General features: G+C 37.8%; 2 protein-coding genes across 3 annotated transcripts; both read right to left on the bottom strand.

The window, feature by feature from the left end:
• Positions 1-715: 715 nt before the first annotated feature.
• On the bottom strand, positions 716-2977 carry LOC110652188 (protein TUNICAMYCIN INDUCED 1). 2 transcript variants are annotated; one of them, XM_058133211.1, is made up of 3 exons: positions 2724-2977; positions 2312-2623; positions 716-1073 (listed from the first exon to the last, which is right to left on the bottom strand). In XM_058133211.1, the coding sequence occupies exons 1-3, from the start codon at positions 2847-2849 to the stop codon at positions 804-806; spliced, it is 708 nt and encodes a 235-aa protein (XP_057989194.1). In that variant the 5' UTR covers positions 2850-2977; the 3' UTR covers positions 716-803. The 2 variants fall into 2 exon arrangements, with proteins under 2 accessions (XP_057989194.1, XP_057989193.1); XM_058133210.1 differs by having other exon boundaries at positions 716-1553; positions 2724-2972.
• Positions 2978-15022: 12045 nt separating this feature from the next.
• On the bottom strand, positions 15023-18927 carry LOC110652260 (thylakoidal processing peptidase 1, chloroplastic). The gene is made up of 6 exons (XM_058133212.1): positions 17787-18927; positions 17062-17130; positions 16891-16959; positions 16109-16195; positions 15901-15968; positions 15023-15821 (listed from the first exon to the last, which is right to left on the bottom strand). The coding sequence occupies exons 1-6, from the start codon at positions 18504-18506 to the stop codon at positions 15701-15703; spliced, it is 1134 nt and encodes a 377-aa protein (XP_057989195.1). The 5' UTR covers positions 18507-18927; the 3' UTR covers positions 15023-15700.
• Between the last annotated feature and the right edge of the window lie 2010 nt (positions 18928-20937).

Genomic DNA, 20937 nt, shown 5'->3' with positions numbered 1-20937 from the left:
GGGTTGATTTGGTCAGAATAAAAGTATAATATTTTATTTTAATTTTATTTGCATGTTGAGCCTCAAATTTTGGCTCTGATTATGAATTTTTGGAATAATAAGGCTTACTACAGGTCTCGAAGGCTTTACACCAACTCAGGTCCTAGTACCGGTCCGATCCATAAATTAAGTCGTGACATAAACATTACTAAAACTTGAAGGGCAAAAATGAAATTTTAGCCATTTCAATTCATTTTTCCATTAGAGCTCCGCTAAAAGACTAATCTGCCTTTTGACTGGAACATTAAAAAAAAAAAAAAAAAAAAAAAATAGAAACCTTGACTACATTTAGAAACTTTTATTACATTTTCGCGACAACCAAAACCTGCTTCTGCAACTGAAATAGAAGCCTATGGTCATCAAGGACGAAAGGAATGCGATCCAGAGATAATTGATGCCTAAATCAATGTCACTGGCCTCCCTCCAAGCACTATCTGATCAATTGATGGGAAAATTTTCAAGGTTGGCCTTTTTTTTCTTTCAGTTTCAATTTTGGTATCACGATTTTTCTTCCTTGCAGAACACTGAATATTTTGCAGGACGCTGTGTTGTTTAAGGAAGGCATTGTAGGAAATTAGTCAAATTACTGCAACAGTAGAAAAGGAAAGAAGGCAACACTTCCTCTTGTATGATGGAAAATTTTTTAACATTATGCACAACATCAGTATAGACATCATTTAAGCAAGGGACAGCACATAATGACAGGTACATTGCTTTGATATGTAAAATATTCTCAAATCAAAACTATTTACAAGAGTCCCGCCCTACCATTTCACATCCAGTGTTAGGGACTCAGGAGGCACAAGAATAGATGGAAATTTTGTAAATGAAATATTATACATTAAATTACTCCATGAAACTGAATCTAGTGCAACAAAAGGTCTGACCTTTTTAACCATTAGGACCCTCAACTTCTCAGCTTCAATTCTTGCCATCACTTCAAACCAAACCCGTTCAACTGTTGGCTTTGTTCTCCAGTCTTCCAGCACATCATCGAAAGTTTCATCTCTTCCAACATTCTTTTCTATCTCCAACTGAAAGCAAATGATAGTTGATGCTTTAGCATTAGCTCTAAGAGAGCCTGAAACCCAATTTTGTCTCATTATGTTACCAAGAAAGCTCCTCAATGATTTTCCTAGCATGTTGATCTTCAAACTCAAGGAATGATGGAGCCTAGCATTGTTCTTATACACATTATTACTGTAGCATTTTGCAGGTAGTAATTCAATTGTCCCTTCAGACAATAAAGTTGTTTTAACAGGCGCATCATAATTTCTAGTCCTGTATGCAATCAGCGATGCAGACCCAATAACGTGTATAGGAAGTAATGGCATACACAATGACTGCCAAAAGGAGCAGAAACCAGTTTTTCCCTTGCTAATCTTAAAACTTCCATTCACTATGAAACTATGGTCAAAAGTGTGAAAAAGAGAGAGTTCTTGAGCTCCTTTCACTTCTACTGTGACGCCTTCACCCACTAGTATCCTTTTCAAACCGCTGTGCGAAACATTCAGCTGATAGCAAGCAACAAGAACATAAGAAACTGAATTGAAAAATCACTTGCCATAGATAGACACGTATTCTGAAATTCACAGCTTAAGGAATGGATGTTAATTGCAACATAGAAATGAAGTCATAAAAGCATTAAAATCACTATCTTTCCATTTAATTCCTACGGAATGGTGCAGTAATCTACTAATCATAACTCCTAGAAAATCAAATCACCTCACCATAAATGGAAGTAACAGAGAAAAGGTAAAGCAAGGCAATTTGAACTGATGTATGATATGTTGGCTCATTCCTTACTACATATGCCTTTAGTATAATTATTCAGCCTTAGAAAGCCATTTTCCCCCATACCTGTAATAATTCAGTGAAGAATTATGATGTTCAAGAAATGCTATAAAAGTAACTTCATTTTGATACCAAGAAATGCTTGAGAAACTCATGTTCTTTGGTACCAATAAAAACCATCAGCTTCTCAACCCCAAAATCAGAGCAACAGGAAGCTGCTCAAGCAAAAGTTATCACTTAATAGTCAATCCTACCGGGACACTAATAAAGACAAAAATGCAAGCAAAATTCAACAATATATAAATGATATTAAACTCAGGGCTTAGTTTCTTTCATTCAGAACATTTTCCAGCTACATGGCTACTATATAAAAAGAGTATTTAAGCAATAGCTACAACCCTAGATCTAAAAGATTCAGAATATCTTAAATTTGATCGAAACTACACAAAAGGGCATATATATAAGCAATATGAGTTACCGGCAACAACAAGGAGAGGTCGTCTTGGTCACCGACACGCAAATCAAATGGACCCTCCACTTTGAATGTGTCGAGTACAGCAGAGGAGCCAATCTCCCTAACAAAATTTCCAAAATCATTCCTTTTTTTGTTAAACTTGTTCCAAGAACCCACTTCGTCAGGAAATTTGAGAACCAAGTCATTCTTCCCGATTCGGATCTGGAACTCATATCTCTGAGCAGTACCGAATCTAACCTTGCTCACTTGCAATTTGGAAGTTGTTATTCTTTCAAAGTCCCAATTTTGCCTTTGGGATATCTCTTTCAAAACACCCTGAAATGGGTAAATCGAATTCATTTCCCGATAAGAGCAATTGGGAAGTCAAGATAAGGAAATTAGAAAAAGAAAAAGAGAAGAAATTTGAGGAACGCACCTGGAGGATGTGGGTATCATTTGGGTGGAATGCTAGAGCAAATGGTAGGGAATGGAATTGGACGAACTGGAAGAGGAGGAGGAGAAGGGGAAAAGAGAAGGGCAAACGACGACGAATCATCGCCATTGATTCAACATAAACGACCTATGTAGCGTGGCAATGGAGTTGGGGATCTCAGGCTTTTTCTGCCACATTCAATTTGGAACGATAACCCCTCAATATTTTTTATCAGTTTAAACAAGCCTAATTTATTTTTTTTTTCATTAAATAAATTCAAAATTTTACATTTAAATTGAAATAAATTTATTTTTTATAAAAAAAATGTTTTGAATTTTTCATTAATAAAATATAAATGGTATATTTTAAAATTAAATATCTTATATTTTTAATATTAAAAATTATTTTATTATTTTTAACTATAATAAAAAATTTTAAAAATAAAAATAAAATGTTTGTCCTGTGCATCGCTGTATTCTTGTTCGAAACCTTCTTCCCTTAGCCATTGCCTTGGACACGAAAATTGACAGGATCCACCGCCAATCACTCCAACACTCTCCAGCGAACACGAGGATATCAGTATCGTCTTTAGTAAAAGTCGATAGACGGAGATCTATTTGGATCAACCGCGATTCTGCGAACCCACAAAGAATGTCAATAGATTTGAGCTTTTCTAGAACCTGTTTGTCTTGGCCGGAGGAAGAAATTCCGATCATCAGCAACGCATCGCTAGAATATAAAGAATCAAAGAGAGAATAATAAAATGGGTTCGCAATTTTTTTTATTTTTTCAATTTTATTTTAATTAAAAATAATAAATATTTTCATTATTTAAAATTAAAAAATAATATTTTATTATATTAAGAATTATTTAAAATTTATTTAGACTTTCATAAAAAGTTAATGAATTTATTTAAATTTTTATCTGTTAATATATATATAAAATAAAAAGATATTTTTAAGAGTTAGTTACGTAGTATTCTCTTTCTTAATGTTATCATGTGATTAATATATGATAAAGTCTAAAAGTGTAGTATTTTCTTTTATAATATTATTACGTGGTATTCTCTTTAATGATATTATCATATGATTTGTAATACCCTAAAATTTTAAATTTTATGAGCATTTTTGGTATATTTTAATTTTATTTAAATTTTAAGAATTTTTTTGAGATTTTTCAGATTTTAAAAATCGGGTTCGATTTTTCGAAAATATAAACTTTGATGATTTTTAAAAATTAATTTAAAGACCACGTGGCAAAACTAAAAATATATTTAGAGTTTACGAATTTTTCTGAGTTTTCTGGAATTTTTTCGGAATTTTTGGACCTCGTTTTCGGTCCCGAGGCAGAGTAAAAATTCAAAATTTTGTATCTTGAATCGGACCAGCCGAATCGAACCTGACCGGATCGGACCGGTCGAATCGGACCGGCTCCCTTCCCTTTTTTCTTCCCCGCGCGCATCGTTCCCTCTTCCTTTTCTCTCTCTTTTCTCTCTCCTCCCTCCCCGCCACGGCCACCACCTCCCCGCCATCCCGGTACCCGGCGCGCCACCCACCTTCCCACCAACCGGCCACGCCCGAGCAGTGGAAATCGCGCTCGAATTCCCTCCCTCGCGCGCGCGGCTTTTCGGCTTTCCCAGCCAAAATCCGGCCTATCCGGCCACCAATTGGACCGGGTCTTGTGTCTAAAATCATCTACTCGGTGAGAGCTTTCCATAGACACCAAGAACGCCGAAATCCATTGAGCGGTTTGTCCAATTTTTGCTCATGAAGTTTTTAGCCCATTTCGACTTTTGGGCTAGATTTCTCGAAAACCGTGAATCCCACGAGAAAACTGAGAGTACCAGAGCGCTCCACACGTCGAGAGCTTCGTGGGGATATAAATTTCAAAATTTTCCGACACCGTTTTTCGGTGGGTCCCACGGAACTTCGCAGTGTTTTTCCGAGCATCAAATGAGCTTAGAAAATTCTGAAAAATTTATGTACTAACCCCCGTGTTATGGGCTTCGTGTAGGTATCCTCAATTCTCGAAAATTCGACAGTTGTCCGGATCTGTGAATTTCCGGCCAGACAGACCCGTTACCGGAAAAGTCTCCGAATTGGATCAAGGTTTTGGCTATCCCCTCATTGTCAGACGTCCCGAGCGCGTCCCCAAAGTCGGAATCGGCAAAGGTAAATCCGAACCTTGCTTTTTCGTAATTTTCTAGTGCTTAAATAGGATTAAAAATCCATAAAATATTCGTGGTAGCTTAGAAAATTATGATTCTTTTTGCAATAGCCTAGTAATATTGCTAAGGACCGCGGGGCAAAGTTTTAGAATTTTTAGAGCTTATTTGGGCAGTTTTTGCAAAAATGGTCAATTATAAGGACTAAATTGAAATTTTACATATTGTGACGGATGATTGATTTGATGGGCCCAGGAGGGGCTGTGTGATGTGATTGAGTTGTGAATATATGGATTGTGAGTATAGAAGTGTGTTTTGCGAGTTGGGTAGGTCCTAGGTATAGGAGACTCACGGATTTTCAGCACGACTTATGATGTATTGGACATTTTCTTTGTTTTTATTTAGTCATATTTATTAAATGAATGTAATAAAATTTTCAAGTGAGCGATGCCTTCTTCCTCCGCCCTACCGGTGACCACCGTCAAGTCTGTGAGTAAAATATTAATTTTAATTGTAATTTCGATATTATTATATGTTCAGCATGCCCATGCATCACTTATATGCATATATTTATGTAGTTAAACTCTAGGCACGATTTATGTTGCATTTATAACTGTTAACGTGCCATGGATGTTGTTGTGGTAATTTGGAGCAGTGTGCGTGCGTTGGCGTGCGTGTGATGTGGTGTGGACTATGGACAGGACGAGTAGTCACGGCTTGAGTTCTTCGCTGGGGAGACTCCTTTGAGGGGTAGTCACGGCTTGAGTTCTTCGCTAGGACCCTCGATTTGGTTTATTAAGCGAAAGTCCGGCTTGAGTTCTTCGCTGGCACCAGGTTGGATTTAAGAGAGCTGTATAGGGGATCAGCTCCCATATATTATGATTGATGCTACAGGGTGCATGAGTGCTCCAAATTACTTTTTTTTGATGTTATGATGTGAAAATGATGTGGATGTTGCATTTCACTCTACAGGGTGCATTAGTTTAGATGTTATAGAGATTATGGTTAAAATTGATATTTTACTCTCTGAGTCAAACGCTCACTCCTGTTCAAAAATTTTTACAGGCCACAGGAGGATATTTTTTGAGGTTAACCTGCTTTCTCTCTTGCAGGTCGATTACTAATGTTTGTATAAACTGGTTAAATCTTAGAATTTCCGCATGTATTAGAAACGTTTATTTGATTTGGGTCTGTAAACTAAATTTATTATTTTGGACCTGTAAACTTAATATCCTATGTATGTTTGATGGATTGGATGAGGGAGCTGAGCTCCCATTTATTTTTATGCTGATGAATATGTGGAGGGTGAGCTGAGCTCCCCAATTGAGTATTTATTGTGTTTACAGATCGGGTGAGTCAAAAACTCCCCGTTGGAAAGTCCATTTTATGGCCGGACTCTGTCCGTTTGATTTCTTGAATTTGGGCCTAAATGGGCCTTAGAGTTGGGTTAATGAACAGTTAGGCTTACTACGGGCCTCGGGGGCTTTAGGCTGGCCCAGGTCCTAGTGTCGGTCCGGCCCATAGGTTGGGTCGTGACAGATGTGGTATCAGAGCTTAGGCTCCAGATTCTTAGGGAAAAATTGTCTAAGTGTTGGGAAGAGTCTACTAGGAGTCACATGCGGAAAAATAGGGTCCATATTCGTCTTGCATTGTCATCTTTGCTTCTAGTTTCTGCTTTATATATTGTGTGTAAACATGAGTCTATAGAGCTATCTAATGTGCAGTTTTGAATTTTGTGGGCTAATGCTGCTGAATTTCAGGAAAATGCGTAGAAGCAGGAGAGCTGCCACTGCACCAGAACCAGATGTGCCGGACGAGATATCGGCACAGGATGAGACGCTTGCCCCGAGGAGGCGGGGTAGGAGGCCTAGAGCTGCTCAAGTAGAGGAGCAACCACCCCCAGTACAAGATCAGTCCTTTATGACACAGGGTCCCATGGACCCCATGGCAGCTACTCTCGCTGGGTTGCAGAGAACCATCGATATGATGGCACAATATATGGTCCACCCTCCACAGCAGCAGCAGTCCACCGCACCAAGAGGAGAACCTTACAAACAGATAATCAATTTCAAGAAGTTGGTGCCTGGTACTTATGATGTGTCAGACGATGCATATCAGTTTTTGGATTCTATGACGCAGGCAGTGCAGTCTGATTGGTGATAGAAGGCGATAGAGTGTATGCAGCATGTCATGGGGCCTATGCCTAGACAATGGATGAATGACTACGTGTTACCCCGGATGGAGGGCTTGACATGGGCTCAGTTTGTGGAACTTTTTATCAATTGGTTTGTGCCAGAAAGCTTCAGAGATCGACGGTGGGCCTTTGAGGCCTTAAGGCAGAATGGCAGTGCAGAGCGAATATGCTCTGCAATTTCTAGAATTGAGCAGATATGCCCCTGCAGCAGTAGCTACAGAAACTATGAAGGTGAAGAGATTCCTAAAGGGGCTTGACAGGAGGTATGCGAACCTAGCCATGATGTCTGATCAGTCTTTTGAAGTGGTAGTTGATCGAGCCAGACAGATAGAGATTAGCTATACTGCGGATGACAGCGGGAGAGCAAAGAAAAACAGAGCAGAGGGTTCCTCAGGTGTCCCTTCCATGGGTACTCCGGACAATGGTGGCCAGAGCAATTACAGAGGAAGAAGTAGGAACAAGAAGAGTGGTTTTAGACACAAACCTCGAGGATTCGCACGAGTGCGGATCCAGCGGTGGTCACGATTCGAAGTCAGCGATTCTGGTGCAGTTCAGGATCCTCCTTAGCACCTTGTGCACAGTGTGGAAGAGGACATTCAGGACCTTGTTTGATGGGATCAGGAGTATGCTTCAGGTGTGGCCAACCATGTCACTTTGCTAGAGAATGCCCCATTTTCAGTGAGCCACAGATGGGGTCACAGGGTTCTGTTGCAAATGTTCCTCGCCAGTTGTATCCGGGTACTTCCAACATGGCGGCCGATCGATTCGATGCCAACAGGCCGAGGTCAAGGGGGCGTGGATTTGGAGGCGGTCGGAGGTAGAAGTCGATGTCGAGTTACGCCACTCAGGGTAGGGGTCAAGCTCGGGTTTTCATCCTGACCCACCAGGATGCTCAGGCTTCCAATGCAGTTGTGGCATGTATTCTTCTAGTCTGTTCTTATGAGGCTCGTGTTTTGATAGATCCGGGTGCTACGCACTCATTTGTCTCCCCTGTGTTTGCCATGAGGTTGGGTAGAAACCCTACAACTTTAGATTGCCCTTTGTCAGTAGCTACCCCACTTAGCGACAACATAGATGTAGATATGATTTTTCCGGGTAGCCCAGTAGTAGTGGATGGAAAGATCCTCCCAGCAGACTTGGTTCCTCTACCAGTAATGGATTTTGATGTAATCCTGGGGATGGATTGGTTGTCAACTCACTATGCCACTTTAGACTGCAGAAACAAAAAGGTGTATTTCCACATACCTGGTGTGGAAGAGTTTAGTTTTGATGGTGACAGGAGCGTAGCTCCATATAATTTGGTGTCAGCAATTAGTGCTAGAAAAATGTTGAGGCGTGGATGCCAAGGGTATTTGGCATTGGTGAGAGATACATCTGTAGAAGGTGTCAGCATGGAAAATGTTCTTGTTGTCAGAGAATTTATGGATGTCTTCCCTGAAGAGCTTCCAGGGTTGCCACCAGAAAGGGAAATAGAGTTCTGCATTGATGTTGTTCAGGGTACAACTCCCATATCCATGCCACCTTATAGGATGGCACCAGCAGAATTGAAAGAGCTGAAGGAGCAACTACAGGAGCTTTTGGACAAGGGTTTTATACGTCCGAGCACTTCACCTTGGGGCACTCCTGTTCTATTTGTGAGAAAGAAGGATGGGTCATTGAGGTTGTGTATCGACTACAGACAGCTGAACAAGGTGACTGTGAAGAACAAGTATCCACTTCCTCGGATCGATGATTTGTTTGATCAGCTCCAAGGAGCTAGATTCTTTTCCAAGATAGACCTGCGATCAGGCTACCATCAGTTGAGAATCAGGAATGAGGACGTGTCCAAAATGGCTTTCAGGACAAGATATGGTCATTATGAGTTCTTGGTGATGTCTTTTGGACTCACTAATGCACCAGACCTTCATGGACTTGATGAGCAGGTGTTCAAGCCATTTTGGACCGTTTGTCATCGTATTCATAGATGACATTTTGGTGTACTCTCGGACCGAGGAAGAACACGTGTGGCACTTGAGGATGGTGTTGCGGGCGTTGAGGAGCACGGTATATGCCAAATTTTCAAAATGTGAATTTTGGCTAGAAAGCATCTCATTCTTGGGACACGTGGTTTCTAGTGACGGCATTCAAGTGGATCCCAAGAAAATTGAAGTCAGAATGGCGATTGGCTTAGGCCTACAACAGTCACTGAGGTGCGAAGTTTTCTGGGTCTAGCTGGCTATTATAGACGTTTTGTGCAAGATTTCTCCAGGATAGCGGCTCCCCTAACTAAGTTGACCAGGAAGAATGTTCCATTCATTTGGACAGATGACTGTGAGGAGAGTTTCCAGAAGCTTAAGGAGTGTCTAACCACTGCCCCTGTGTTGACACTACCTGTGAGTGGTGAAGGATACACCGTGTATTGTGACGCCTCCAGAGTTGGCCTAGGGTGCATTTTGATGCAGAATGGAAAGGTAGTGGCTTATGCTTCCAGGCAGCTGAAGAGGCATGAGCAGAACTACCCCACCCATGATTTGGAAATGGCGGCTGTAGTCTTTGCACTTAAAATCTGGAGACACTACCTATATGGTGAAGTGTGCGAGATATACACCGACCACAAGAGTTTGAAGTATATCTTCCAACAGAAGGATTTAAACTTGAGATAGAGGAGATGGATGGAGCTTCTGAAAGACTATGATTGCACCATCTAGTACCACCCTGGGAAGGCCAATGTAGTAGCAGATGCTTTGAGCAGAAAATCTTCTGGTAGTTTGGCGCACATTTCAGCAGAGAAAAGACCGTTGATTCAGGAAGTACATGAGTTGATGGATCAAGGTTTAATCCTAGATCTTTCAGATGAGGGGGTATTGTTGGCTCATTTTTCAGTGAGGCCAGACTTGAGGGACAGAGTTAGAGTTTCCCAGCACAGAGACCAACAATTGATGAAGATCATAGAAAGAGTACAGCAAGGTGAAGGTGGTGAGTTTGGATTTGCCAATGATGGCGCCCTAGTGCAAGGTTCTAGGATATGTGTGCCCGATGTAGACAATCTCAGAAACGAAATCATGCAAGAGGCACACTATACACTGTACAGTATCCACCCAGGTTCCACCAAAATGTACCATGATGTGAAAGATAGCTACTGGTGGAATGGCATGAACAGAGACATAGCAGACTTTGTGTCCAAGTGCTTGACTTGTTAGAAAGTGAAGTTTGAACACCAGAGACCGTCAGGGAAGCTGCAAGAGCTCCCTATCCCATAATGGAAGTGGGAAATGATCACTATAGATTTTGTGACTGGGTTGCCTCGTACCACGCGAGGATATGATTCGATATGGGTAATTGTAGACCGCTTGACCAAATCAGCTCACTTCTTACCTGTGAAGACTACATATTCTGTGGCACAGTATGCCCGGCTCTACATTCGAGAAATAGTCAGATTGCATGGAGTTCCGGCTTCCATAATATCTGACAGAGGGCCCCAGTTCACTTCTCGGTTTTGGAGAAAGTTGCAGGAGGCACTTGGCACACAGTTGAACTTCAGTACGGCTTTCCACCCTCAGACAGACGGACAGTCCGAAAGGACAATCCAAACACTGGAAGACATGCTTCGCATGAGTGTCTTGGATTTTGGAGGTCAATGGGATGAGCAGCTAGCTTTGGTGGAGTTTGCCTACAACAACAGTTACCACTCCAGCATAGGGATGGCACCCTATGAGGCATTATATGGAAGAAAGTGTAGGTCTCCTCTGTGTTGGACAGAAATGGGGGAAGCGAAGGTGCATGATGTAGACCTAGTGCAGTACACTTCAGAGGTAGTTCCTTTAATCAGGAAACGATCAAAACTTTCAAGATGGCGAGAAGAGTTATGCAGACCCCAGACGGAGGGATGTGGAGTTTGCAGTGGGTGACTATGTATTCCTGAAGGTTTCTCCGATGAAGGGAGTCGTGAGATTTGGAAAGAAGGGCAAGTTGGCACCTCGGTATATTGGACCTTTTGAGGTTACTGATAGAGTTGGAGCAGTTGCCTACCGGTTGGAGCTACCACCCAACCTCTCTCACGTTCATCCCGTATTTCACATCTCCATGCTCAGGAAATACATTCCAGATCCTTCTCATGTACTGCAGCTGGATGTGATAGAGCTAAAAGAGAACTTGACATTTGAGGAGCAGCCTGTAGCCATAGTGGACTACCAAGTGAGACAGCTGAGATCCAAACAAATCCCTATGGTTAAGATTTTGTGGAGGAGTCAGTCAGTGGAAGAGTGCACCTGGGAGTCAGAACGGGACATGCGTAGCAAGTACCCTTATCTGTTCAATGTATAATCATGTGCTTTATTCTGCCTTGTGTAAAATTCGAGGACGAATTTTCTGTAAGGGGGGAAGAATGTAACACCCAAAAATTTTAAATTTTATGAGCATTTTTGGTATGTTAATTTTATTTAAATTTTAGGAATTTTTTTGAGATTTTTTGGATTTTAAAAATCGGGTTCGATTTTCAGAAAATATAAACTTTGATAATTTTTAAAAATTAATTTAAAGACCACGTGGCAAAACTAAAAATATATTTGGAGTCTACGAATTTTTCTGAGTTTTCTGGAATTTTTTCGGAATTTTTGGACCTCGTTTTCGGTCCCGAGGCAGAGTAAAAATTCAAAATTTTGTATCTTGAATCGGACCGGCCGAATCGAACCGGACCGGATCGGACCGATCGAATCGGACCGGCTCCCTTCCCTTTTTTCTTCCCCGCGCGTGTCGTTCCCTCTTCCTTTTCTCTCTCTTTTCTCTCTCCTCCCTCCCCTGCGTGGCCACCTCCCCTGCCACCCCAGTAGGCCGCGCCACCCGACCTCCCGGCCCGGTAGTGTCGCCTGAAACCGCGCGCGAATTCCCTCCCTCGCGCGCGCGGCGTTTCGACTTCCCCGGCCAAAATCCGGCCGATCCGGCCACCAATTGGACCGGGTCTTGTGTCTAAAATCATCTACTCGGCGAGAGCTTTCCATAGACACCAAGAACGCTGAAATCCATCGAGCGGTTTGTCCAATTTTTGCTCGGAAAGTTTTTAGCCCATTTCGACTTTTGGGCTAGATTTCTCGAAAACCGTGAATCCCACGAGAAAACCGAGAGTACCAGAGCGCTCCACACGTCGAGAGCTTCGTGGGGATATAAATTTCAAAATTTTCCGACACCGTTTTTCGGTGGGTCCCACGGAACTTCACAGTGTTTTTCCGAGCATCAAATGAGCTTAGAAAATTCTGAAAAATTTATGTACTAACCCCCGTATTATGGGCTTCTTGTAGGTATCCTCAATTCGCGGAAATTCGACAGTTGTCCGGATGCAGTAAATTTCGGCGAACGGACTGTTCTGGAAAAGTCTCCGAATTGGATCGAGGTTTTGGCTATCCCTCATTGTCAGACGTCCCGAGCGCGTCCCCAAAGTCGGAATCGGTAAAGGTAAACCCGAACCTTGCTTTTTCATAATTTTCTAGTGCTTAAATAGGATTAAAAATCCATAAAATATTCGTGGTAGCTTAGAAAATTATGATTCTTTTTGCAATAGCCTAGTAATATTGCTAAGGACCGCGGGGCAAAATTTTAGAAATTTTAGAGCTTATTTGGGCAGTTTTTGCAAAAATGGTCAATTATAAGGACTAAATTGAAATTTTACATATTGTGACGGATGATTGATTTAATGGGCCCAGGAGGGGCTGTGTGATATGATTGAGTTGTGGATATATGGATTGTGAGTATAGAAGTGTGTTTTGAGCCCTTTTGCAGGTTGGGTAGGTCCTAGGTATAGGGGAGACTCTGCCGGATTTTCGGCATGACTTAGGACGTATTGGTCTTTTTCTTTGTTTGTATTGAGTCTGATTTATTAAATGATTGTAATAAAATTGTCAGGTGAGCCGGGACAGCCTTCTTCCTCCGCCCAGTCACCTCAGTGACCACCGTCAAGTCTGTGAATAAAATATTAATTTTAATTGTAATTTCGATATTATTATATGTTCAGCATGCCCATGCATCACTTATATGCATATATTTATATAGTTAAACTCTAGGCACGATTTATGTTGCATTTATAACTGTTAACGTGCCATGGATGTTGTTGTGGTAATTTGGAGCAGTGTGCGTGCGTTGGCGTGCGTGTGATGTGGTGTGGACTATGGACAGGACGAGTAGTCACGGCTTGAGTTCTTCGCTGGGGAGACTCCTTCGAGGGGTAGTCACGGCTTGAGTTCTTCGCTGGGACCCTCGATTTGGTTTATTAAGTGAAAGTCCGGCTTGAGTTCTTCGCTGGCACCAAGTTGGATTTAAGAGAGCTGTATAGGGGATCAGCTCCCATATATTATGATTGATGCTACAGGGTGCGTGAGTGCTCCAAATTACTTTTTTTTGATGTTATGATGTGAAAATGATGTGGATGTTGCATTTCACTCTACAGGGTGCATTAGTTTAGATAGTTATAGAGATTATGGTTAAAATTAATATTTTACTCTCTGAGTCGAACGCTCACTCCTGTTCAAAAATTTTTACAGGCCACAGGAGGATATTTTTTGAGGTTAACCTGCTTTCTCCCTCGCAGGTCGATTACTAATGTTTGTATAAACTGGTTAAATCTTAGAATTTCCGCATGTGTTAGAAATGTTTATTTGATTTGGGTCTGTAAACTAAATTTATTATTTTGGACCTGTAAACTTAACATCCTATGTATGTTTGATGGATTGGATGAGGGAGCTGAGCTCCTATTTATTTTTATGCTGATGAATATGTGGAGGGTGAGCTGAGCTCCCCAATTGAGTATTTATTGTGTTTACAGGTCGGGTGAGTCGAAAACTCCCCGTTGGAAAGTCCATTTTATGGCCGGACTCTGTCCGTTTGATTTCTTGAATTTGGGCCCAAATGGGCCTTAGAGTTGGGTTAATGAATAGTTAGGCTTACTACGGGCCTCGGGGGCTTTAGGCTGGCCCAGGTCCTAGTGCCGGTCCGGCCCATAGGTTGGGTCGTGACATGATTAATATGCGATAGAGTCTAAATATATATTATTCTCTTTCATTCTATTTCATGACATTGTCACGTATTAATATGTGACATTCTTCTAATGACAACTTCTATTAAACTAAATTATAAATCATTTAATAGTTAACATATTGATACTATAATAAATAGTTAGTAACATACAAAATATATATATATATATATATTATTTTTATTATGAAATATTTATTAAAAAAATTAAGAGATAAAAATAATAAAAATAATATTTGAATTAATTAATAAGAGTCTAACACGTCACATTATCTTTTATTGTATTGTTATATGATTAATACATGACATTCTTCTTTATAGCATTATCACGTAGTATTTTTTATTATATTTAAGTTATAAATTATTTAATAATTATCATATCAATATTATAATAAATAGTTATAAAGTGATTATAATATATTAATATATATATATATATATATATTAATTTTACATATTTATATTTATATTATATATATATATATTAATTATTTCTATTATAAATTTTTTATTAAAAAATTTAAAAGATTAAAGTAATAAAATTATTAATAGTCACGTGTTAAGTAATTCCCTAATTTTATGAAAAAAACCTAGAGCAGCCCAAATCTCTGGTGATGTGCAATGTGTAAAAGAAACACAACGGAATTTTTCACGCGTATATCTAATATATTATAAATCTAAAACACAAAAAGCACCGTGATGAATCACATATATTTAATACTGTAAGTTCATTATAAATCAAATCCAAGCAAAATTTTACCCATTAGCTTAAATGAGAATTTTACGGCAGAATAGAATATCTCCGCCTGCATATCGGAGCCTTTAGATGCAATGCAAGCTATAGGATTTCAGTTGCATCCTTCTACCATTCATTCCCCAAACAGCACGTTAAAGGCTAAAACAATAGTCAGTCTTAAGTTATACCCAAAAAACAAAAAATCACAATTCATTGAGACCAGCATCAATTTATTGACAACAACAGTCGCAAAGTGCAAGTTCAAGAATTCAATTAAAAAGTTACAGCAATAATCCAAGATAAAATTTGATCTTATTTATTGAACAAAACAAATTCCACATGACTAGGAATCTAGAAATCAGGCACAAGCTCCTGGAGATACTGAGATGGGAGGCCATATATTCATATCCCTCGGCCACCTGTATGACCTAAAATAAGGATTAATCTCCCCTTCTGCCCGACCAGTGGTATCAAGCTGTGAAGCACTGACGAACACCACACCAACTGAAACTGCTGTCACAAGCTTCCTCAACCCCCCTTCAGGCTTCAACCATGGCAACAACGACCGTACAAGTATAAAGGTGGCCAGTACAAAACAACCATCCAGATAATGCACTAGAAGCGCTCAGCCTGTAGATCTCCATACCTCAAATCTACAGCCTGTAGGCCCATCTCAACTTCTTAACACAAATAAAGAATACAAGATGATAAAGAACTAGAAATGTCCTGTTTGTTCTTTTTTTTTTTTTTGCTTCCAATTTTTGTTTGCAAGATTTTGAAAAGATGATTTCAGTAAAGAGATACATATTGCAAAATCCTTTATCAAATCACCATCAGAATGAATAAATTATCCGCCATCCTCCCTCTGCAAGCAGAGGGCAATTGCATCAAGATATTGCAGCAGTGCTCTTTTCAGCATTAGGATCATATATGGTGTTGGATACTTTGGAGGGAGGCCAATAGCGAAACACCGACCTACCAACAATGTTCTTGACAGGAAGTGGACCCCTGAAAACAACATGAACCACTAAATGTTAGAATGCAAGGTACAAAAAATTAATTCAGGGCTTGCAGAATCTTGAATTACCAGTTGTGGGAATCAAAACTGTTATTGCGATTGTCTCCCATCACAAAGACATAACCTTCTGGTACAAGCTTCATAAACAAACAAAATAACTTTCTTAATCAATAGGGTGCAAGTAATGGCATAAGACAAATACATTAAGGTACAAAATACAATAATCAATTGACAAAAAAAAAAAAAAAAAGAATAAATGAAGAGCATAAATCATTACCACTGGTTCCATCTCATAAGCAAGTGGCTCTAGAATGAAATCCTCATCTTGAACAGCTCCATTCACATATAACTTGCCCTCACGAACCTGCAGAACACGATGCCCACGTCTAATGATAAACATTCAGGAAAAACAGAAACAACGTCAAGCTCAAATAGAACACACATTCACAATACTCAAAGTACTAATGTGTAGACTAACTACTATTTGTTCTCCACAATCCACAAGGTGATTTCTAATTAAATATAATATTTTACTATTATATTATATGCAATATATAAGAAAAATTCAATTATATTGTACAATATAACTTAAATTTTTACATTCTTATATTATATTATACATTGCAAAATCAACACAATTTCACATTTAGCATTACTGAATTTTTATAGCATTTATATATATATCAGTTATTGAGAAATGTTGTGTCAACATGTGAAAAGCAGCAGTAATTGTGCTTGTAAATCCTAGATAAAATAGGAAAATAAATAACTAGTCCTAACTGAAATAGGAAAACATCTAAAAAACTAAATCTGCAGCTATATTTAAAAAACTGGAAGTTAAAACATGTTACAACACTTGGAGAATGTTTGGACTATTTTGGAAATCGCCCAAAAAAAAAAATAATAAAGCCCCGCATCAAGAAGGTACCAAGTTTCTTTTCTTATCAAGAACATGCAAATTGAAGACAAAGGAATATGCATGTAAATATCAAGTGCCAACAAAAAAATAAAAAAATAATAATAATAAGTTGAATCATTAAATAGAATATAGAACCTTACTTCAACAATTTCTCCGGCAGTAGCAACAATTCTCTTTATAAATACATCACCAGAACCATAACCAAACTCCTACACATTGGACAGAACACACAAGGAAACCATCAGTAATTGAAGTCTTGGAAGAGCAAAATTTTAATCATGTTCACCTTAAAAGTTCATTCCATACAATACCTGCAAGATTGGGGGTGCCTTAAATATCACTATATCTGAAGCTTCTGGCTTCCTGAAAATGTATGAAACCTAACACACCAAAAGAGGGGGAAAATTCATATCAATATCAGAAAAGGCAAAGTTTATCATTTCTAACTCTATATCACAAATTTTATTTCTTTTAGCTTGATCCAACATAAAACAGGCCCTTTCCCTTCAATTTTATCTTCTATGGATAACAATTCATACTGCAAACAATCATCTAGTACCAATTTTTCAATAAAATTCCATCATATCATAATTAAAGAAAAAGAAAAAAAAAAGAAAGCACAATCGAAAAAGAAAACACACTTGTGATACTAAGCATGATACCAGTTATTATCTAAAGGCAGCCGTTCTAGAATCAAAGTTGTTAGCAAGATTAAAGCAAAGAATAAATATAGATTAAGAAAGGTATTAGGATTTCAATTATAAAACAACAATCGATCAGGAAAACCTTTTTCATGAATAACATAGATTTCTTCTCCAACCCCAGAACATAATATTATGCTAGTCTATTACGATATTCCATTTCTAGTTCTTAATCAAACCACAGAACAATCGCAGGAACCATAAGTAGAATATATCTATAAATCTTAACATCGCAATAGATTGGAATAAGGTGGATTTGAACACCAGTTGTTAAGTACCCCGTAATTCATACCAAATATGAATACTGAATGAAGCTAAGGTGTATAAATTTTTACCTTCTCCGCAAGAATGCGGTCACCCACGTCCAGAGTAGGGTACATAGAAGTTGAAGGAATAGATCTGGGCTCCGCCAAAGCCGACCGGAACAACAAACTGACAGTGGCAGCCGTAAAAATGGCCTTGGCATCCTCCGAGCAAAAACTGAACACTTTCGATAACCAGCTTCCGCCCTTGCCAAACTCCTTCCCGTTAATCTCCAACGTCACAGTACTATTACTCTCATTCATTACATACCGTACCGTCCCTCCTTTATCCACGTCGCTACTCTTCGGCCCAGGAGCCGGCTCATTGCAAGGAAGCCACCTGGAACCCTGCAAAAAGGGAAGGATCGAGTCGGCTTTAATTGGCGAAATTCCCGAAACGGCGGAAGAAGCTGAAATCCCAACCGTTGACTTCATCAGCGAGATCAATCCGACCGCAATCGGACTCTTAGAGTTTTCTCCAAATATCTCTCCGGCGAAAGTACTGTACATCGAAACCGAACACTTTACCCAGGAATTCGGCTTCTGGATTGGGCGCCGGTATCCTGATCGGAAGTCGCGCGTCCGCGGTGCAGGAGGTTCGAGATCCGCGTTTTGCACGGGAGGAGAACCGAATATGCGTGAACGAACCCAACACTCGCGGAGGGGGCGGCAATTTCCAACCCGGATGCCGGCGCAGGTAGCAATGTTATGGGCGACATAACCAGAGTAGGAGAAGGTAACACGAATAGCCATATCAGCAATTCTGATAAGCTTGAAAACTATCTGGTAAATAGTTGCTTCGGAAAGTGAGAAAGAAGATCTAGGAAGCCCTAGAAGCAAATAAACGACATTTCTACTGAAGAAATCAGTGAATCGGAGACTGGACGGTGGAATTGAAACTCTGAACTAGATTAAAGAGTCAAAATTGGTCGCAATTGTGATTCTTGACAAAGAATGAATTAGGGATTTGGTTATGGGAGGGAGATTCCGAGCTTTTCCGAGTCTCTTGAGGAGAGAGAACGAATCGGCTCAGGTGACGACGCGAAGATTTACAAAGAGGAAAACGCTGAGAATCGAGAGAGCTTTGGGTTTAAAACACAAGACGGCGTAGCAGGCTAGCGAAGTAGACTTGTTTCTTCCCGTATTTACGGAATTGCCTGGGCCACATATCCACGGAATACTCTCACCAGACCCCTGTTGACATCTATTATTTCTCCCAATTATATAATATTTATTTTTTATATTATAAATAATATTTATTTTTTAAAAAAATTATTTTTTTAAAAAAATTGTTTTTTTTTAAATATTATTTTTTTAATATTTTTAATATATTTAATAATTAATTTATTAAAAAAATTATTAAATATATTTAATATATATATATTATCTATCATAATTATATAAAATTTATTTCTTATATTATATAAAAAATGTATTTTTTTATAAAAAAATATTATTTTTTAATATATTCAATATATTTAATAATTAATTATAAAAATTATTAAATATAATTTTGTAAAATTTATTTTTTATATTACAGGGCATTTTTAGGCCCTTTGGTCAATGATTTGTAGGTTCAAAGGGGATCAAAAGAATTGGCTGAGCTGAAGGTTGGTCATGGCAATTTGTTCCAAGATGAGGAGTAAAATATTTTTGTAGCCCCAGACTTTTCCAAGATTTTGGTTGACTATGACTGCAGAGCGGTCCCTTGGAGTTTGGCTTCCCACAACTTTCCCTTCCCCAGCAGACAGGAAGATGCAACTCAAAAGTCGAAAATACCATCATCATTCGCCCCCGCAAAAGACCTCCAGCCTCAAAAGCCCAAGGACATTTTGGACATCTTAACATCTATTAATATAATCCCATAAATTAAATTATTGTAATATTAATGTCGAATTTTAAAATAAAACTTTAAATTAAATAAAATAAAGATAAAAATAAGCTTTAAAATAAAATGGAATAATTGGGCAGTAGTCGTAAATGATAAAAAATAAAAAAAAGGATTCCTTCGTCATTAAAAAATTTTGAACGTGGCTTCTCAATGATGAAGCGAGTGACGGAAGCGCTTACATCAGTAAACCTTTTTTTTTTAATTTTTGACAATTGTGAGAAACAATATTCTTATTTAAATAAATTATTATTTAATTTTTATATTTTAATAAAATTAATTATTTAATTTTTTTATCAATTTTTTTATTAATTAATATTAAACTTTTATTTAATTCTTTCATTTTAATAAAATTAATTAATTCATATATTTTTTAAAAAATATATTAATTAATTTTTATAACCTGACTTAATTAATTATTTAGTTTTATAATTATTTTTTATACCTAGATTATCCTAGCCTTCTTTCTCTTATTTCTCTATTCTCTTTTCTTATTTCTATCTCTCTATATTATTTTTTCTCTACGCTTCTCCCTCTCATTCTCTCTTTATTTTCATCTATTAATAAAAATGATATAAATTATTTATATAAAAAAAAATAATTAGTTTACTTAAATTTGTAAGTAATATGAAAAATTATTTTTTAATAGTAAAAATATAAAAATATTGTCCAAAAAATTAAAATTTTTTTAAAAAATATAAATTCAGATTTAGTTTCTACATAGTAAAATTTATATTTTTATCTAATAATATATTTTTAAAATATTATAATTTTCAAAATACATTAATCAACTAATTAAGTTTACTAAAATAAATGGATTAAATAATTATATTTTTAAAAATAAAAAGATTAATTAATTAATTTTCTTAAAATAGAGAGACTAAATAGTAATTTAAATAGTATAAATAATAAAAAATTTGACTGAGAGATTAAATAGTATAGCGAAATTAAAGTATAGAGAATAAATAATGTATTTTTTAAAATTTAAAAATTAAATAAATAATTTTATTAAAATATGAGGATTAAAATAATAATTTTTATTATTATTTTTATTAAATTCCTCAGGGCATGCCAAGTTGACTCGGTAATCAGAGATGGGATAAAAAAAAAGCCTTAAAGTTTAATTAAATTTTTATATTTATTGAAAAATTTTTATTTAATAAATTTTTTATTCCATGATTCAAACTAAATTTAATAAGAAATTTTTATTTTGCACTGAAATTTTATGATAGTATAAATTTACTCATATTTTGATTTTTTTTTTTATTTTAAATTTGTGGACTTTATGAATTTAGG

The sequence above is a fragment of the Hevea brasiliensis genome, chromosome 2 (assembly GCF_030052815.1).
Source record: "Hevea brasiliensis isolate MT/VB/25A 57/8 chromosome 2, ASM3005281v1, whole genome shotgun sequence".
In the NCBI taxonomy this organism is placed as follows: Eukaryota; Viridiplantae; Streptophyta; class Magnoliopsida; order Malpighiales; family Euphorbiaceae; genus Hevea; species Hevea brasiliensis.
Note: the sequence above shows the minus strand (reverse complement) of the source record. Positions and strands in the feature narration are given on the sequence as shown.

What these genes read in the sequence shown, in the direction of transcription:
- LOC110652260 (XM_058133212.1), bottom strand. Translation starts at nt 18,506, where the DNA reads ATGGCTATTCGTGTTACCTTCTCCTACTCTGGTTATGTCGCCCATAAC. An exon ending in ACCGCATTCTTGCGGAGAAG is followed by an intron (nt 17,131 to 17,786) that starts GTAAAAATTTAT and finishes TTGGTGTGTTAG; the next exon opens with GTTTCATACATTTTCAGGAA. An exon ending in AGGCACCCCCAATCTTGCAG is followed by an intron (nt 16,960 to 17,061) that starts GTATTGTATGGA and finishes TCCAATGTGTAG; the next exon opens with GAGTTTGGTTATGGTTCTGG.
- LOC110652188 (XM_058133210.1), bottom strand. Translation starts at nt 2,849, where the DNA reads ATGGCGATGATTCGTCGTCGTTTGCCCTTCTCTTTTCCCCTTCTCCTC. An exon ending in ATGATACCCACATCCTCCAG is followed by an intron (nt 2,624 to 2,723) that starts GTGCGTTCCTCA and finishes TACCCATTTCAG; the next exon opens with GGTGTTTTGAAAGAGATATC. An exon ending in ACCTCTCCTTGTTGTTGCCG is followed by an intron (nt 1,554 to 2,311) that starts GTAACTCATATT and finishes GCTTGCTATCAG; the next exon opens with CTGAATGTTTCGCACAGCGG.